Consider the following 19,078-nt stretch of genomic DNA (forward strand, 5'->3'; position numbering starts at 1 on the left):
CTTCTGCTGTAAGGAACTGGGACAAACAAATTTTAATCCCTGTTTCAGTCACACTTCAAGATCTTTAGGTCTGGTTTTGATTCTTCAACACATCATAGATACTTCATATATACAGTGTATACAGCATATATCTGTCTTCTGAACATACTCTTCTGGGATCAGTAAGAGAAGGCCAATATTTTAAAGCATTTTTTCCTATAAATATGTCTTTACGGGGACTTCTTTTGGTGCTGAATGTTAACTGAACATATATCGCAAATCAGACACTTAACTGCATTTCTCAGTGACCTTAAAGCCAAAAGCGTAGGCCTTTGGCTTTCAATTTGAAAATATTTCTGTTGTGATTAAAATTTTCATTTTTTTTAAATTTTATGGTGTTTTTTAATAGGAAAGGAAGTGGTGCTACTGCTATTTTTTACTGTATTATATAAACTGCCTCCGCAGCCATGGCATTTTTTAACTATGGAAAGGATAAGTTCATTCTACCATATTTCCTTATTGTTCCTTTGATAAATTTGTTTATAGCTTGGCGTTTAGGATATTGCAGCTATTTTAGTTTTAAGGAATACCAGTTAGTGTTAAATCATCTGCTGACCCACTGAGGAGGTCTAACACTTTGCTGTAGTTGGAACTTGAGCCACATCTATTTGCTGCAGTTTTGCCAGCCTCTGCGAGGCGTGTTGGTGTCCACTCTGGGGAGAGGACTTCTGTGATGTGATGGATTAGTGGCAGGGTCAGGTGAGTCCCCTGGTTTTGGTGCAGTCAAGCTGGAAGAACAGGTGCACCCTCTCCTTGAGGCACAGGCTGGGCATCCCTCCAGCACATACCAATCTAATTATTTTTAATTTATTTACTTCGAATGAGAGAAACACTACTGCTTTAGCATCCTTCTTTTATTGAGGCATCAAATAGAACTTTATTTTTTTTATTGTAAAATATAGGGTTTTCATTTCTCCAAAAAGAAAGAGCAAAGAGCTGGTTCCAAATAGACTCAGACAGCGGCCTTAGGGCTGCAGCCTCTGCCGGAGACCTGAGATGGTGGGACAAGAGCACTGACAACTTCACTTGCTGAATTGTAGTTGATGCTACTTGTCCACAGAACTAACACTCATCATTATTACGGTACCCATACCAAGGTATGAGTTGCTAAGCACATTTTGGGACAGGGTTTCAGGTTTCCTTGGGGCCAAGCATGTGCAGGTTTGCACCCAAAGAGGGCTCTGAGCTGCGCCAACGCTGGGCTTGGTGTCACCATCAGGGTAGGACATTTCTGTGGGGGAGAGAGGTGGAAGCTGGTGTCTCCACCGCATTTGCAAACAGCTGCCCCGACGGAACCCTTACTGTCTTCCCAGGGGCTGGGAAGTAACAGTACAGATGTAATCGAGCACTGGAACACTCCTGCAGCCCCAGCAGAGTTACCGGTATTATTCTGCCTTTTAGAGCCTGCCAAACTATTGATGGCTGACTGTGATGGGTGTTCAGGCTGGAGCAGATGTGGTGTTCTACCAATATATAGGACTCAAGTACCTTTTCATATGACATACTAAAACTAATATTTAATTAAATATGAAATACAAATGTTTTAATGAAATGTAATTATATAGATAAATGTTTCTATGTTTTAAGACTAAATAAAAACTAACCAGACCTTTAAATGATTGTTCAACAAGTCACAAAAAAGTTTGAAAATAATAAGTTATTTTCAAAACTGAGCCCTGTTCTGTCCCTATAGTAACACAAAAGGTGTACAGACTTAGAAATCTACCTAGTGGTGATGGAAAGGCACTGGGCATAGCAACTCAGGCTTCAAAAACTACATAAAAATTATAAAGGGAAACCAGAAGGTAGGTGTAAAATATTTATATGTGGAATTTATGATAGCACAGGAGCTGTTATAAGGCTGTGTACGTTTCTTACACAAGACCTGGAATGAACCTTAAATAAAATATAACCTTAATTATATAAAGCAGAATGACAAGGTTTCCGTAAATTACCTTTTGTGAAAAATTTACAATAATGAAAATTACAGAGGCTCTCTCTCCCAGAGTGCCATGTATTATTCAAGGACTACACAGACATTATAACAGAGGTATCAACAGACCCATAAAGATGTCTACTAAAATTGAATTTTTATTATATTTTTCATCCAATGTTGTCCTTTTAGCATTTTTTTTTGCTTATGTCTTTTAGATTTCTTAGCATTGGAAGTTTTTCTTAAGCTAGGTTTCTGTTCAATGCAGAACATGCAGTTTATGTATGTGAAATGGGAGAAGAAGGGCAGTAACAGGTATCCAACTCTCCAGACAGGCTTTAGCAGTGACTCACTGTGAGTTGAACTTTGCTGTGTTCAATACAGACATTACCACAAATACACGAACACAAAACCAGCTTTCCGTATGCTCTCCAAAAACAAATCAGTAAAAGCCCAAGATTTTGCTATTTCTACCCTCAAAGTCCCATTCACACACGGCGTGACACTAACCTACATCTGTGTCACAAGACTGGGATTTCAGAAGGCTTTTCTCAGAGGGAAAGAAATATTATGCACGACCTCTTACACAAGTCTTTTATATCCCCGCGGTGGCACAGACTGTGCCTGTGACTTGTGCAGTCCTCAAAGCAGTATCTCCCTCCTGTCCTTCAGTATCATTGAAACGGTGGCAAGAGTGCTGTCTGCCAGGTTTGACGATTCTCCAAACAAGTTAGAGAGGGAAAAAAAATCTCAATATATATGAGAAAGTGTAGATTGTACTTGGGTAACTATATTTATTGTTTCATCAAAACATCTCATACCATTAGTTTCAACATCAATATTGCCCTTTAGGAATGGACTTAACCCTGCTAGGAGCTCTGCAGAAGGTTACATCTCTCAGCGTGACGTTGCAGGTGCAGACCGGCACAGAAGGAAGCAGCACCAACCGCACTCAAGGCAGGGTCCCAGGTCACCAAGCAGCCGGTCGCTCAGTGTAGCGGTCTATCTGCAGACATGACTCAACTCTAATAGCCCTGGAGACATTTCCAGCTTTTACAGCTCTGGAGCGCTCGGGATGCCCGGGTGGGAGGCACAGAACTCGCTCAGGCGGGCAGATCTGGAAACATAGAGCACAAAGGAATGCTGTTACAGCCATATATCCCTGCCTTCCTGGGCAAGCTGAGCCCTTCTCCACCACATAGTCATCTGCACAAGGAAATAGCATTGCCAATGAAATAAATGCTACCACACACCAGGATGTCCTTGATGAAATACTATTTTGTCAAATAATTGTTGCAGTGAAGGAGAGTTTCAGGACATAGCTCGTTCATTCTCCCCTCCTAGTCAGAGAGAAGGTCAAGATGTTGAAATGAATGGTTGTGATAACATGTATGGACATATGTCTCACCAGCCAGCCACGCAGTTCAGATGCCGAACTTCCACTGATGGGAAGTCACAGAGGTGTGTGCATGCATGTGTATGTGTGTGTGATGTTCTACATGCACTTAGCAAAATGAACCACACTAGACACATTTTTTTTCATATCAGAAATTGGACCCAAGTCCAAGTTTACTGCTGTCAGGTAGCTGTGCCAGCACCGTGCCTGCTTCCATGGATGTGTCCTCTCATACAGTGAAAGTCTTCACAGAAATGTGTCTTTTTCTTCTCTTCCTGGGAAGAAGGACTTAATGTCCTTGTTCTTTTCCAGAATAGGACTCTGTTACAAGCCTGCTGATGTAGGAGTGTCATAAGGGGAGTGATATGACATGATTTGAGAGTGCTTTAGCTGTTGCTACAAGAGTTCATACAGGTGGCAATTAACTCCAGCAGAGCTAGAGTTTTGCTAGGACTACTTATTCTGCTCAGAGAGCACCAGAATAGGCTATCATGGCAGACATGAATTTTGCGAAATTATTAGTGTCTGCACACTGTAGGAACAGTGTGCAGTACAGGACATTTTCTCAATAAAGTTTGAAGTACAGCTTATGTTACAGTTGTTTCTTCTGTTTCTCTTTTAGAAGCACAAAATAGCCTTATGTAGAGAGTTCAGTGCAGAATGTGTCTGAGGGAAGGAGGGTCAGCATCTTTGCAGGTAGCTAAGGCTTTCTATATTTCTTTTTCTTAATTATTATTTTCTTGATGATCTTTTCACTGCAGTTGAAAATCTTGGTCCTGTTTATCTTGGTTCACACTAGTCATGATCCTCAGTCATTTTCCAGTGACTCTCCCACTGGCGAAATTCAGCATATCCCCAGTGAGTCATGACCAAAGTAGAACTGATAGAGAAAAACAAGGAAAAGAGTTAATCAAATAAATAGAAAATGCATTAGGAATACAGCCACAACATCACAGACAAAGAGCTCTGATCGTAGGCTAAACTGGAAAGCTGCTTCATGATGACATTTATATTTCTAACATCACAATGATTCATTATTGTTGCTATAGTGTTGCCCCCTCTTTCTACCCACTTCCCCTTGTGGGAAAGGCAGGAGCTGTGAACAGCACACATTCAAAAAGGAAATGAAACCTCTCAGAAATGAGAGATATTTTCCAGAACAATAGCAAAACCCAATCTCATGATCCAAAATTAACTGCAAAATCTATATGTCTATCCTAGTCTTCCTACACACATATTATATTCAGTGCTCCAGGCTTCATTCAGGAGCGATTATGATTGATGAACTGTTTCTCATACTCTTTCACAGCATCAGGCGTACCAGGAAATGAAAACTGAAGGTTTAATGAATGTAACCTGTGAATGTCAGGACATCCAGAATTAAAACACATGCCAAACTATGTATCACCAGGCAGAGGGAGATGAGTGCGGGTAATGATCCAGGAGAAACTCTTAGAGCAATTGGGAGCGCTGGACTAGCTTAGAACAGAAAAGATTAAATGACCTAATATTGGCCTGGATTAGGTAGCTGGATTCCCTGAGACTGTGTGTTGTGTGTGTGACATGCCAGGACATGGGTGGCACGAGTCCCATGGGCTGTGCCTCCTTGGCTGTGTCTGGGGAACGGGATGTGATGGGGCTGGGGGACCTGGGCAGAGTGAAAACTGCTGGGTGGGATGGCTGCACAGCCTTGTCCCAGGGGTCTGGCTTTTGGATGCTGGTCCTTGTTTTAATTCAGCTTTTCTAGATTTTCAGAGGCTGATAAATCAAGGTATTGATGAAAGAAAATGGAGAAACTAGATTTTTTTTGTAGAGTTGATTAATCATAGAAAGTTGATGCCTGTTTCCTCTTATTAGATTTCAATATAAGCATGTTACTGTTAGATTGAGATAAATATTTGCTTAATGTGATTCAATATTTACCTTCTGTCAGAGGATTCTGCTTTAGGAGAACTTCCTGTTGGATCTCAGTCCTTCTTATCAAACTGACTATTGATAAGAATTACAGTTGCTTACTTTTCTTTGGTTATACCCTGTACTTGCTTCAGGAAATCATGAAGTATGATTATATTATACTATGGATATGTTTACACTTTTTAGTTGTCTTTTTGTATAAGTAACCTGTGTCCTCTTGGAATAGGCACACAATATAACCTGAACACACAGGTGGATTTTAGAGCACTTTGCAGTAACAATCTTCATAACAGAAGTTTTGCTGCCATGACAAAATCTGCAAAATTGTTTTGTGTAGGAGGTGTGCAGTGCTTTAGAAAACTTTTACTGACTCTACTTGGAGTTTAAATTCCTTCCAAATTTGGGAAATGTAGCTCTGCTACCAAGAATTCAGAATTAGTATCAATATTCAGCAAATAAATCTGAATTCATGCTTAAGCAATATGTGATAAAAACCAAACCACAATAGTTGAAGGAAAATTGAAGCTACAAGGAATGTAGTTGCTCAGTTCAGCTGAATATTAGGAAAGATAACACCAGTTTATAGCAGTCAATGGATCATGGGACACAGGTAAATCAGTATCATACTGATTTCAGAATAGAAATCTGAAATTTTTACTAAGAAGGCCTTCTTCATTGCTGGGCTGGTAAAGTTAGGATTTGTTACGTGTATCTATCAATGGTGATAATATAGTGCCATATCTGCAGACATACCTCACAAATCAATTGAAACAGTTTTCAGTACCTTAAAACCATTCAGTTTTCCCAACTCAGAATGAACTGATTCCTGCTTGATTTAATATAATCTCGATTTGTACTTGAAATAACTCTTTTTCAAGAAATGTCACCCAGCTTGTAAAATAAAGTTCACTAAATTTCATCAACATTCTCTCATGCCATAAAAAAAAACCACTAGCAATTTTTTCCTGCAGTTGTTTCCTGTTTTTATTTCTTCATCACAACAAGCAATCTTGTATTTTCAAATAAGCTCCAAGAGTCAGCCACTGCTTTTATTTCCTCTTTTATATGATTTCATAATTTCATTCTGTATTTGCTTCCCAGTCTGCAATTTAACTTCTTGCTCTTTCATTGTTATGCTGTATGGATCAGACTGCTGCTCTAATTGCTTGCTAAGTCATTTCCCTTCTATATATTTGACTGTTGGTTTCTCCTCTATTTCTCATATTTAAGTAATGTCTTTCAAACTGCCAGGACTGAAGTTTGACAGTATAAATTAGTTCAAAAATGATTTGACAAGATTGATGATCAAATTATTAAATGTGTTGTCCTCAAAAACCTCTAAAATGCTGATTTCTGTGAGCTGGGAGGATATCCCAGGGAAAGATCACTCTGTTCATATTTTCTTCCCTATTCACACTTTCTTATATTCTTTCACTGACAAAGACAGCAGTCTGACTCAGTACGGTGATTCTGTGTCCTTGCAGCTTAGTCCTGCTCACCCGAAGTCTCTAATCCCAGGGCAGCTGATACCCCTCAGCTGGCACGTAGAACATGGATGACCACCTCCTGCAGTAGGTTGAAAGCAAAAATGCAGCAATTGCTTCTAAACCCGTCATTTTTTGCTGTAAGAAAAGCCAAGCAACTAGGGAGGCTTAGTTACACAATTGTAGTATGTATTTAGATGGTTACTTTGACAATGACAATACCAAGAGCTACATTTTCTGATAAACATGACTTGCAGCTATGAAAGATATGTAGGTCCAGTTTGTGAATAAACCTGATCTTATAATTACAGTGGAGAAATACTTGCATGTAACACTCTTAACTATCTCAAGGAGACAAAATGAACTGGCAAGTCTATATGCACAGTCTTTTCTCTAGCGTCTGCAGGAATCATTGAAGTTATAAGGACTTTCGTTAACATTTTAAGGGACTGGAAATGAAAGGTCTGCTCTTTGTAAGGGTACTCTCTGTTATGAAGAGAGGACAGTTCTGGGGCAGTTCTGCCGGTACAGGTCAGAGGCATGGAAAAGGGGGCTGCTGGTCCAGTTCTGGGGTACCCCAACAGGAAACAGGGGAAGCACAATTCTCCTGGGATGGTACAGAGACTGGAGAAAGACAGCAGGCAGAGCAATAGGTGTCCTACCATTCTGCCAAGACTTCAAACTGACAAATTTCAGCTGCAAAATTAAATCTTTTGGATTAAAAATGCTATACCCTGTGGCCTGTTCATCTCTGGTTCAGTTTGTCAGGTAGGCAGCATCTCATGTGGCATGTCAGAGAAAGCCTCAGCTGCTATGCAGAGACCTGCCAGGTATTTATTCACATTACATGTTTGCAAAAAAAAATAAATTAATTATGCAATAGTTCAGTTTTTAAATGCTGTAGTGGCACCCCTGACTCCATTCTCCTTTTCTATAACGGAAGGAAAAAAAGGTATTTTACAAGGAAAGTAGGTAATCCTTGGTTTTTAGTCCCTTGCCCTGTAGAGTATCTGAAACAGAAGAGAGGAGCTAAATACTGCTTTTGCTAGTATCTTATCAATCTTCTGGAAAATACATGGTGAGGCACTAATACTGTCTCTGGGTGGTAAAGCATAGGTGCACTTTGCAGCTACCAGGTGTGGTTGCGTGTCCCACGTCCACGTGGAGAGGTCACCTGGCTCTTCACCAGCCTTCGCTCATGTCCCTCCCTGCAAAAGAGCCACCTGCAAGCCCTGACGAGGTCCAGGATGCAGAGGGGATGTATAGAGATACCTGTCCCCAGGACAGACATTGTTGTGCTAAGTGTTGCCTTTGCCTTCAGAAAGAACAGCTCATGGCTCCTCTGATGCCCAAGTGCTGTGTATGAACCCAGCACGCAAACAACAGGCTTATTTTGGTGTTCTTAGGTTAGAGGACAGGGTTTTAGTGTATGAGCTTTCACTGACCTCATTAAGGAATTGATTTATCCATAGATCCTCTGTGTTTGCACAAGGTCATCAGTAACATTACTACAACAAGATCAAATCCTGTTGATGTGCCTTTTTGTCCATGAATGAGCCACATTTTTCCTTACACAAATTTACGGAAAAGAAGAGGCAGATCCCACCAAGACAACCATTTACTTCCAGCTAGAGTTTGCAGGGCTGTTGTATGAAAAGGGGTTTTGAAAGAATTCGTGTTTTAGTAGAGATAAATGAGCAGTGCCTTTCTTATTTGATGGCCAGCAGGAAAAATTAAGACAAAAACTTAACCTGCAGTTGTTTTGGAACAGATTTTTTTAGGTCTTTCCTAAGGACAAAATCTAATGAATTTTTTGATAGGTTTGATTTGACCATTGGTGAAATATTGCATTCCATTTTAAGATGATGAAGCCTTTAAAACTCTGAAAGATATTTCAAAGAATTCTTTTCCATTCTTTTTACTTCAAACTGATTTTTTTTTAACAAAAAGGTGATTGATATTTTGAAATGAAAGGTTTTATCATAAAAATGCCAAAAGAAAATACTTCATTTCATTTCAGCCATTTCAGCCTTTTACAATTTTGCCCTCCTGCATTTCTTGGCTGAAACAATTCACCAAATTTACTTGGATTTATGAATATTTCAAACAATCTAGGATTCCATTTGGAGAAAAATGTACTTACTGTCAAACAAGTCCTGGTCTATAATACAGCATCCCAAATTAATCCTACGTGTAATACAGTGATGGTCAAAGTTAACCAGGCATAGTGTGGTCCAATACATGGAAGTACAAGGCATTTCAAGAACTGAAATTATTTCTGGGACTGAAAGCTTATAGCTCCTTTTTGACAAATGACCTTTAAAGGAAAGTACTTGTTAAATTAATATTTAATGAGGTTTTCAGGTTTTCCATTTTAATGCTTCTTTGGAAATGTTAGTATTGATTGCTACATATTGAGATTTGTAAATATAAAAAAGAACAAAAAATTAAATGTATTCCAGGAGGTAAAAAGAATGCCCCTGCTGAAGAGGAGGAGCTGACAAGGGACAGTCACACTCAGAGGCTCACTGCCTCTCTGGATCAATGTTCTGCATCTTTTGGTATTTATAGTTTACCGTGCATTTCCCATCATGCCTGTTTGGGTGCCTTTGTAAAGCCTTTGTTAGTGGGTTTTTACCTACACAGAACTGAGCTCAGAGACAAAATCCAGTCGACTAAACAAACAACCCTGAGGAGCTCAGGCTCTGGCCATGATGCCAGAGCAGGATCCCGAGAGGGGCCTGTGGGAAGCAGCCCAAAGGCGTAATGCTGTGCTGGAGGTGTGAACCTTAACTGTGTTTCTCTTGCCAGGGCATTTGCTTTGTGCTGTGAGAGATGCATGCCAGTCCCTGATGCTGTTCACCCTGTCCCAGAGGCTCCCCATCTTTCTGTCTCTGCCCAGCCTGCAGCCGCTTCTCTTCTTCAACAAACAAGGTGGGCCAGGGACGCGGCAGCCCCCCACCTCTCTCCCCACGGCTGCTTTGGGCAGATCCCACCAGCTGCAGAAAGGTTCCTCTTGTCTATCGGTCTTTATGTGTCTGTCCACAGGGTGGAGGTCATGACTTGCATATTAAGCAAGCCTGCACAGAAAGTAAGCACCAAAACTAGGATTATCAGGAGTTCAGGTCATGGAGCAGAAGGGGAAGGTAGAAAGTGAGTGGAAGTATTTGTGTGCCAAGGGGAACAACAGCAAAAAATTCTTGTCACGAAGAGCGTGTTCTCTATGCGGGTTGTCTCTTGTCGTGCTGTTGCCCACGCCACAGAGCTGCAGTCCAGCTCTCTCTAGCACAGAAATTTGATGAGAAGGCTTGAGCAGGTCCTCTGGACACTGCAGTTTGGCTGTGGATGCAGGCGAAGATGCAGCGACCCTTGAGAGCCCATGCTTGGGGCTGTTGTTCAAACGGGGTCATGCCGGAGGGGTGAAGGCGAGGACTGTGGCTTAACCGCGTGAGGCAGGACCACTGTTAGAGAGGGATCTGTGCTGGTAGCAGGTTGCCGGTGAAGGGAAGATGAGTGCAGTCCAGCACTGTTGGAAACACGGTCTCTTCGCACTGCAGTTGTCTGTCTTCCAAGCACAAGTGTATCACACTGAATATGATTTCCTTTATTTCCCAGAGCCTGATGTCTTTATTTCATAATTAGCTTCTCACAATCACGAAGAACTGCTTTTTATTCTTCAGTAATATCTTATTAAAGTAAGATTGTCTTATCAATAGTTTTAATCAAAACAAAATTATCATTTGCAGGCTTTAGGAAGGGAGGGATTTGAGAGAAGACCGAAGCATCTCTGGCCTGAGAAATCTGGAATGAGACCAGAGTAGACTTTCGTTAAGACTCACATACAAACTTGAGCTGTGGAGTGGGACACACAGAAATAGGAAAACTTCAGCAATGCTGATTTTAAAAAGGGCTCATAATGGGTGACAGACACCAGGGTCAGACACAGGGCAGCAATTACGCCTGCTGGGGACCCCCATGAGGGGCTACTGACGCTGTCAGGGGCTGCGTCCTCTGGTGCACGCTCCCAGCCTGGGCTTCCCCATCCGGGCTGCAGTGGGTGTTGGGTGCTGGCTGATGTGCCACCCACACTTATAGCAGGAGCTAAGTGAAGCTCAGAAAAATTTCACCTTGCATTACAAAGATCTGGTAGGGATGGACCCCTGCAAGGCAAGAGTCACCCCTGGGTCAGACCCATGGTGCAGAACATCATTAGAGAGAAGGAAGCGGGTGCAATAACCCCGAAGCCTGGAAGTGATCCAAGGCACAAAGAGGGATGGAGCGAGCCAGACCAAAATTCAGACCTCCGCTAAACTCTCTTTTCTTTCCAGTCTGTTTTATTCTGCTGTATGTTGCATTCTGATTCTGGAGGAAATGCTGACATGAGTTTCCTTCTCGTTACTTCTGGGACATGGTCAAGCACAAGTGGATGACAGCTGGGGAGACTGTCCTTGAATTTTCCAAGCGCTGACCTGTACCACAGGGATTTTCTGCCAGTTCGTCGGTCTTGCATGTGACAAAACTCCTGACACAATAACCACAGGTTAATTTTTTTCAATTGTTCTGTTTTGTCTTCCAGGGTTTGGCATGACCACCCCAGCCACCGTTGGAGGCAAAATTTTTCTGATATTTTACGGCCTTATAGGATGTGCAGGGACCATTTTGTTCTTTAACCTGTTCCTGGAGCGCTTGATCACTGTCATAGCCTATGTTATGAAGTCCTGCCACGAAAGACAGCTGAGGAGGAAAGGGGTTCTCCCTCACAACAGCCGGCGGGGCTCAGGCACCACCGAGGTGGACAGCCTGGCAGGCTGGAAGCCCTCCGTGTACTACGTCATGCTGATTTTATGTGTAGCATCACTCATCATTTCCTGCTGTGCCTCTGCAATGTACACACCGATTGAAGGGTGGAGTTACTTTGACTCACTTTACTTCTGCTTCGTGGCCTTCAGCACCATCGGTTTCGGTGATCTGGTCAGTAGCCAGAACATCAAGTATGAGACCCAAGGCCTTTACCGCTTTGGCAATTTTGTCTTCATACTCATGGGGGTGTGCTGCATCTATTCCTTATTTAATGTGATCTCTATTGTCATCAAACAATCCATAAACTGGATATTAAAGAAGCTGGACTGCAGGTGCTGCCACGGATGCCAAAGAAAATTATTTCGTTCACGGAGGAACGTGGTAATGCCAGGAAATGTGCGCAGCCGGAGAAACATCTCCATCGAGACCGATGTTGTCAATGAGAGTGACACAGACGGACGCCGGCTGTCAGGCGAGATGATCTCCATGAAAGACTTCCTGGCCTCCAATAAAGTCTCACTGGCCATCATGCAAAAACAGCTGTCAGAAACTGCTAATGGCTATCCGAGGCAAATGAGCTCTAATTCAAAGCAAAATGGTTTCTCTGCTGGGGTTGGAGCCCTAGCAATTATGAATAACAGACTGGCAGAGACAAGTGTGGATAGGTAAAATAAGAACAGTAATAACAGTGGAACAGTGTGAACCATTCCAACAAAGATAGAAACAACATGAATCAAGTGGAAATAGCTAGGGAAAGCATGTCATCAGAGGGTGGAATGGATGTGAATGGCATTACCTCCTGTTGGAAGACCTCTGACACTTTTTTGGGGCTGTGACTTTATGTCTTTGCTCTTTGAATTGCACCAGTCTCAGCCTTCCTTCTTCCCCTTCCTTCTGTTCCTCAAGCAGGTCACTGCAGGAGAAATTTAATTTAACCTTCAGATCAGTTTTCCATGTCCTGTTCTCCTCCATTTATGTGAAATATAGATTTCAGGATAAGAAATCTCTGGTATGGGAAGAAACCAAGTGTGTCTGCTCAACACATTCTTAATTCAAAGATTGTTCTGAGTTTTCTGTCTTACTCCTGTCATACCTGTTTTCTGAAAGTAGCTTATCTGAGACCAAAAGAGGAATCAGCCTTTCTCTGTGACACTGCAGATCTAATTTCATGGAATAAAACCCCCAAACTATTTTCTTTTATATATCACTCCTTAAAATGTATTCCTATTGTGAAACAGCTAGGCTTGAAAAGCCAACTTCTGCTGCCATTAATATTTGTGTAAATCTGGAGTAATTCTATGAAAGTTGGTAGGACTATTTTGAAGCTGTTGTGATGTGAATGAGAAGAGAATTTGGCCTTTAGAATTTAATTTAGTCTTCCCTTTAAAAGGATACTGTCAAAAGTGATAGAATAAAAATTTTCTTCTCTCCATTTGTAAAATGTGATTTTTTTCTAGGCTACTTTTTCTTCTAGAATGGAATCAGTGTGGCTTTTTGTTTCAAAAATATCAAATTAAATTGAAAACTGCCATACTGATGAGTTGTATGAATTATTCCACAATAACAGTCACAGACTTTTCCAAATTTCTGTTCATATTTTGCTCAATTGTGACTGAAGAAATTGAGCATCAGCATTATGTAATGGAACTAGTAACTGAGTTTACACAACAGGCTTTAGTAAGCAATTAGATTGCCCTGCCAACTTTCGATGTATTATTATAAGTGACTGTGATCACAAAATCACTTTGGCAGTGTCCTTTTTACCTTTCATGTAATGCTGTCATTCTTCACCTGTTTTTCTGGCTTTCGGTGATGATAATGACAGGGTCTTGATTAGGGAAATAGAAAGCATTTAACTCCTCATTTTTCTCAATGAAATGCTCCGAGTGTTCATTATGACTAGAAAGGAGACTTCAATGAGAAGAATAATAACAGTGAAAAGAATATGAAAACAGGAAAAGGGGTGATCTTTAATGACAGTGAAATTATTCTTTGTCTTAGGTAACTGGAGAAATAAGGGATTAAATTAACATGAAGCCTAGCAAGAATTTAAGGAAGACTGGGCTGAATTTCTGATTCTCTTTTAACCATGCAATGCCTTAAAGCTAAACAGTATATGAGAGTGTAAGTAAGCATAATTGGTCACAAGGGACCTGATCCAATTCCCCCCTGAAAAGAACAGTACATGCATCAGGGCTAAATGTTTTCTCACAGCTAGAAAACCTTGCAGAATACTACGGTTTTAGGGAATTTAAAACACCATTATTCAATTCTTAATTTCTCTCATATGGAACAATGCAGATAGCCTCTTCAGTTTAATTTCTATTAGGAATTAATCTCATATCCTTTTTATTCATTCTGGACAAAAGTTCTTTTATTTAGGTTCCTAATACTGTAGAATAACATTTTAATACTCATTTTAAGCAATATTTAAATTTGAAAACAGAAACATACCTCTTGGAATCCTTTCTTATAATAAAGTAAATCCAGGTATTAAACAAATGTACGTAACTAGTGAGAAGAATTGCAAGCTCTTTTGACATATTACAGCTAAAATGTCCTGACTAACAGTTAAATCCTGCTGTCCTTAGTCACAATGAGAGCTTCAAGCTGAAGCCATTAGTCCAAATTCTGATATCAACTTAGCTGTGCAGCAGTGGAATACCCCTTAAATCCCTTCATATTTGCATCCATGTAAAATCTGAATCAGCTTCCAAACCCTAACTTTGGTAAGAAAAGTAGTCTGACTTGGTTTTGGGGGGGGTTATGTATTAACAAAAATTGCCACTAAGCTATTTTAGATGATATTATAGTACTTAAGATCTGTTACCTTTTTTTTTTTTTTCTCCCAAGACCTTCTTTGTCTCAACCTCACTGAATAAAAATACTTGGATATAAAAAGAGAAAAGTACTGCTCTGAAGCCTTCTTTCCAAATTCATTCAGCAATGCCTCTGTTCACTGCCTGTAACCCTAAGACCTCATTGTTACAGAAGTATTCCTCATGCTGCCAACTAGCAGAAATAGTTTAGGACCTGGCCCATTGCTTAAGCAGAGCTCTCATCCTGGGCAGAACTGCTGCAATCTTGAAAAGTGCGGCTTACTTCTCCATTTATGTCTGTTATTAACTCTAAGTTACAAACATCAGATTTTGCTGAACTCTGAAGACAGGAGAAGTTACTCAACACTCCTCCCTTTTCCAGATGATTGAGGCAATCCACGTTATCTTAGACAAATAAACAAAACATGCAAGTTTCTTTAGTTCATTTATTATATAGTTCTGTGTCATTGTTAATGAAGGATCTGGCTTCCACGTAGGATTTTCACTCAAATCCTTCCATATCTAATTAGCTTTCAAAATTTGGTTCTGGAAATCTAAACACAGAGCAATACTCATAGCAGGTAGGTGAGAAAGCAAATCGAAGGAGAGAAAAACATATATGCACTGATGGAAATAGATAAAACATTACAATCCATATAGTCAATTCAACAGAGATTATTTAGCTTTTAGAGTATGACACATCCTAGTAGCAGATCATTAAGATGGTCTTCAGATAGTTTCAACTCCTTCCAAGACATGAGACAGTTCTGTAGCTCCTTTCCATTCTTTGTGATACGAAGTCTCAGTTACTCATCACCACAGAGGAATCTGTATCAGCTATTTTCAATAGATCTGAAAACATCTGTGGTTATGAAAACAAGGGACTAATATATAGTCTTGATCAAATAGATTAGGAGAGGCTGTATAAGATCTTTGGTGTACTCTAGCTCTGTCTTCATTGATCAGTCCTGACCTTCTGCTCTCTCAAGCACTGGCTTCCTCATGACTGGAGCCTGCCAGTTGCAAGGCTCTCTGCAGTGGTTTTGTGGTATGATTTCATGTCCACTGAAGATAAAGAAGGAATAAGTGCACTAATTTTGTCTAATCATCTCTATTCAGATGTGAATTGCTGTTCCGGAGATGAAGGACCAGTACATTCTGTGACTGTGCCATCTTGTATCGTGATGTCATCCTGTCCCCAAAAGATCTCTGACTTTGTCATTGAGTTCCCACCCCAGCAGCCACACCAAACATCGAATGAGGTAGCTTTACGTAGAAGACCAGTAGAATTCTCAGAGCATATTTGGAGATAAATAAGAAGACTTTTAAGATCAGAAAGGGAAATTTCTGACTCCAGTCCAATAGTACTACTACAGTTGTTTTTTCTAAAGGCATTGGACAGAGAAATCCTAAAAAGCTTAGTTCATAATGTAGCATCAGGTTATTAAAGTCATAAAACATGTGGAGATATAAACATACAAGTGCCAAGAAAAGTCGAATTTAGCATAGGAGTTGCAAATGTCCATCCTGTGTGAAAAATAAGTTACAATAAAAATACAGACAACATCGTCTTTCTTGCATTACTTTTTAAAGGAGTGATGAGGAATTAAGGGAAATAGTGTCAAATAGCCAGGGACATATTTTCAAAGCTGTGTAATCTAAATTTTAATGCCGTGTTGCTTAGCACTAAAATCTGAGTCAACAAGACAGAAACCTGCTTTTGAAAGTACTGAGTTTGCTGTTGCCTGCTATGAATTGCATGCTGGCTAATGAGATACGAGTGTGGTTTTTCTAATGCAAAAAGTTTTGGGGAAAATCTTGGATGTGCTGAATCTGCACTGAACAGGTCAGGAGCACCACTAAAATCAGTGGATTAAACTGCAAAGTGCAGCCTGGTCGGCTGAAACTGAAAGTCTTTAATGGAGTAATCTGGAAGCTGGGCTTATATTTATGCCATACTTTAATAATAGCATTCTTGTACAATATAATTATTGCACAATATAATTTTTGCACATTGAAAGGAAATATTTAGCGCTAACCAAAATACAATCAAATAAGTAAAGGTAGGTCTTAGGGTTTTCTGGCTAGTCTTAGGTTTTGTAAAATTTGTGTTATAAGATGCTTTGCTGGGTATGTAGGTGTCAAAGGAGTTACATTAATTTATCGCCATGAAGGACATGGTCTTCTGTTTACAAGGACATGAATAGGCTTTTCAAAGGCATCTAATTCATTAATTGACTTCCCACCACTCATTGACTCAGTAGAAGTCAGGTACCTAATTCCCTCAGGCAATTTCAGAATCCCAGCCATGTATTAGGTTTTGAATCTAAGCTGACCTGACGGTGTCCCTGAAAAGTTCAAACACTTGGAGCAAGGTTTCAGTGCTGCAGCACAGTAATAGCTGAATTCATTTATTTAAAAGCCTTTTATGGTGAAAGCTTTGCATCAACCAAACAGCACAAGCAGTGTTTGCAATTTGTTTGATTTAATCTTGGCCTCTGCCAGTTTTAATTATATTTGACACATTTATAAATTGAATAACAAAGAGAAGGTTGGGCTGGGCATGAAAAACAAACCAGCCCCATTTCTCAGACTGAATTAATCAAGAAAAAGAGGCCAGGTTGGGGAAAGAGCTTTCTCATTAACATTATAGTTGAATAAAGTTCCTCTGGATGTGGAGGGTATTAAGTTGTTTGGATGACTCCTCTCCAACGGCTGTGGAAGTGGGGCTGTTTGGTCCGCCCTGCCGATGTCCCCACTCTGGGAACAGCAGCTCAGTGAGCCTTAGCTGACAGAAGGGTCAGCATTTCAATCAATACGGTTTGCATCTTTTGTTGTTTTGATTTAGGTTACTAATATTTGGCTAATACTGTAATTTCTTGGACTCTTCAAGTAGTAAAGTTATTTTGTCCAATTTCATGTACAAGCTGTGGAGAATCACCAAGTGTTGTCTTTTCCCTGGGCAGAAAATACTGCCAAATATACCAGTACAATCTGTCTATTTGAGAACTTTCATAGTAGTGTTTTGCTTAATCCAGGAAATAAGAATACAATCCCTTCTCTCTTCCCTATTTTCCAAACATCTTTTGGCAATAATGCCTACATAATACCCTGTGCTTACTGCTTAGAAGGTCACATTTCACTAGGAAAATTAAAGCCATTGCTCATTAAGGTGGACCAACACAGTTCTTCTATTCTTTATCAGATTTAAGAGAAACAGTGTGAATACCAAGAATGACATTTCAGGTCCAAGTAGTCAGAAGCTTTTTGCTATGGCCCATGTTTATAGAGCTGTTTCACATAAAACCAGAGAAAAACCCCATCATTGCAGACTTTTAAAAGCATTAGCAAATGTAAGAACCAACCTTGTGGAATTGATACACTAATTTATATTTTTGTTTTTCCACAGTTTCGCTCTAATATTTACTTGCAGTTTTCATTATTTGAAATTATTTGTGATAATAGGATATAGATTTGCAAAGATTTTAAGAGGCATGATAGTCATATTTGTTTAAAATGGAATATCCTTTTCCTCAGGGTGCCTAGCTTTTTATAATGGAAAAGTTTGATTAAAAGTAGAATCAACAGGCTCTGCTTCCAAGCAAGTATTCCAGTTTCTGGATTCCAAATGGATTTCTTAGTAGGTGTCCATGGAGAAGCTCCCAGAGACAGGCAAGATGGCCTAGTTTTCAAACATTATCTTTTGAAATGTCATTCAAAGCTATTCCCCCTTTCAAAGCAATAGAACACTGTCAGTGTTTTCTGTTTGTGGTCTTATCTGAGAAAACTTAACCCTGCTTTTTGATATCTTTAGAAGAAAAAGATGCACATGAAGAAAAATGAAAATAACCTTCAATATCTTTATATGTACCGCTTGGAGCTGCTAAAATCCTCTTTTTGCTAACTCAAAGTTTGCATCAGAGTTTAGTTTCTCCAGCTCACCAAAGATGTTTGGTCTTATTAGTGAATAATCACAGTTCAAATCAAAGAACTTTAAAGTTGTATTTGTTCATCTGTTCTAAATGCTGGAAACAAGCTGATTGTCTGAATAGTGCATGCTTTGCTGAGTCTGTTAGAGTTAAAAAGGCTGGAATCACCATTGCCCTCATCTCTGCAACAGTCAGGGAGACACTCTGAACAGTAGAGTCCATATTGCTGCAGTAGCACCAATTGCTGGCTGTTAACCTCTGGGTGTCATATTGTCTGTACCTAGTGTACAGGGCCAGAGGTAAACAGAAATAATGCTGTCCAGAACCACCAGTTCAGAAATTCACAGAATAATTTACTCTGGAAGAGGCTTCTGGATGCCATCTAGTCTCCAAATCCTTTTCCAAAGCAGGTCCAGCTAGGTCCTGCCCATCTCAGTGCAAATATCTATCATTTGCTGGGTGATGCTGGTTCGGCATGTAGCATTCTGTTCACAGTGTGCTGAAAGTGCCCTTCTCTCATGAAATATTGACCACCATCCCATACCAAGAGGAAGTCACAGCCCCTTCTCTGCAGCTATTGCATTTGGGCAAATACTTAGTTCTAAGTTAAACACATTTCTTTGTAAATAGCATCACGCAGCTGCTTTTCTCAGTCTAATACATAGCAGATGGGTATTTTGATCTCTGGGTATCATTATTGTTGGCAGTCTTATTAGAGATGGCAAGGACTGAAAAGGTCAGTCAGTCTGTCAGCCCTAGGCTCC

At 40.2% G+C, this 19,078-nt stretch overlaps 1 protein-coding gene across 1 annotated transcript; it reads left to right on the plus strand.

Moving 5' to 3' along the window:
• Nucleotides 1–11,342: 11,342 nt before the first annotated feature.
• Nucleotides 11,343–12,235, plus strand: KCNK13 (potassium channel, subfamily K, member 13; the record flags this gene model as incomplete). Its single annotated transcript, XM_009697264.1, has 1 exon — nt 11,343–12,235. A coding segment is annotated over one exon (893 nt), but the record flags the coding sequence as incomplete, so codon positions are not given.
• Between the last annotated feature and the right edge of the window lie 6,843 nt (nt 12,236–19,078).

The sequence above is a fragment of the Cariama cristata genome, unplaced genomic scaffold (genome assembly GCF_000690535.1).
Source record: "Cariama cristata isolate BGI_N322 unplaced genomic scaffold, ASM69053v1 scaffold3383, whole genome shotgun sequence".
NCBI lineage: Eukaryota > Metazoa > Chordata > Aves > Cariamiformes > Cariamidae > Cariama > Cariama cristata.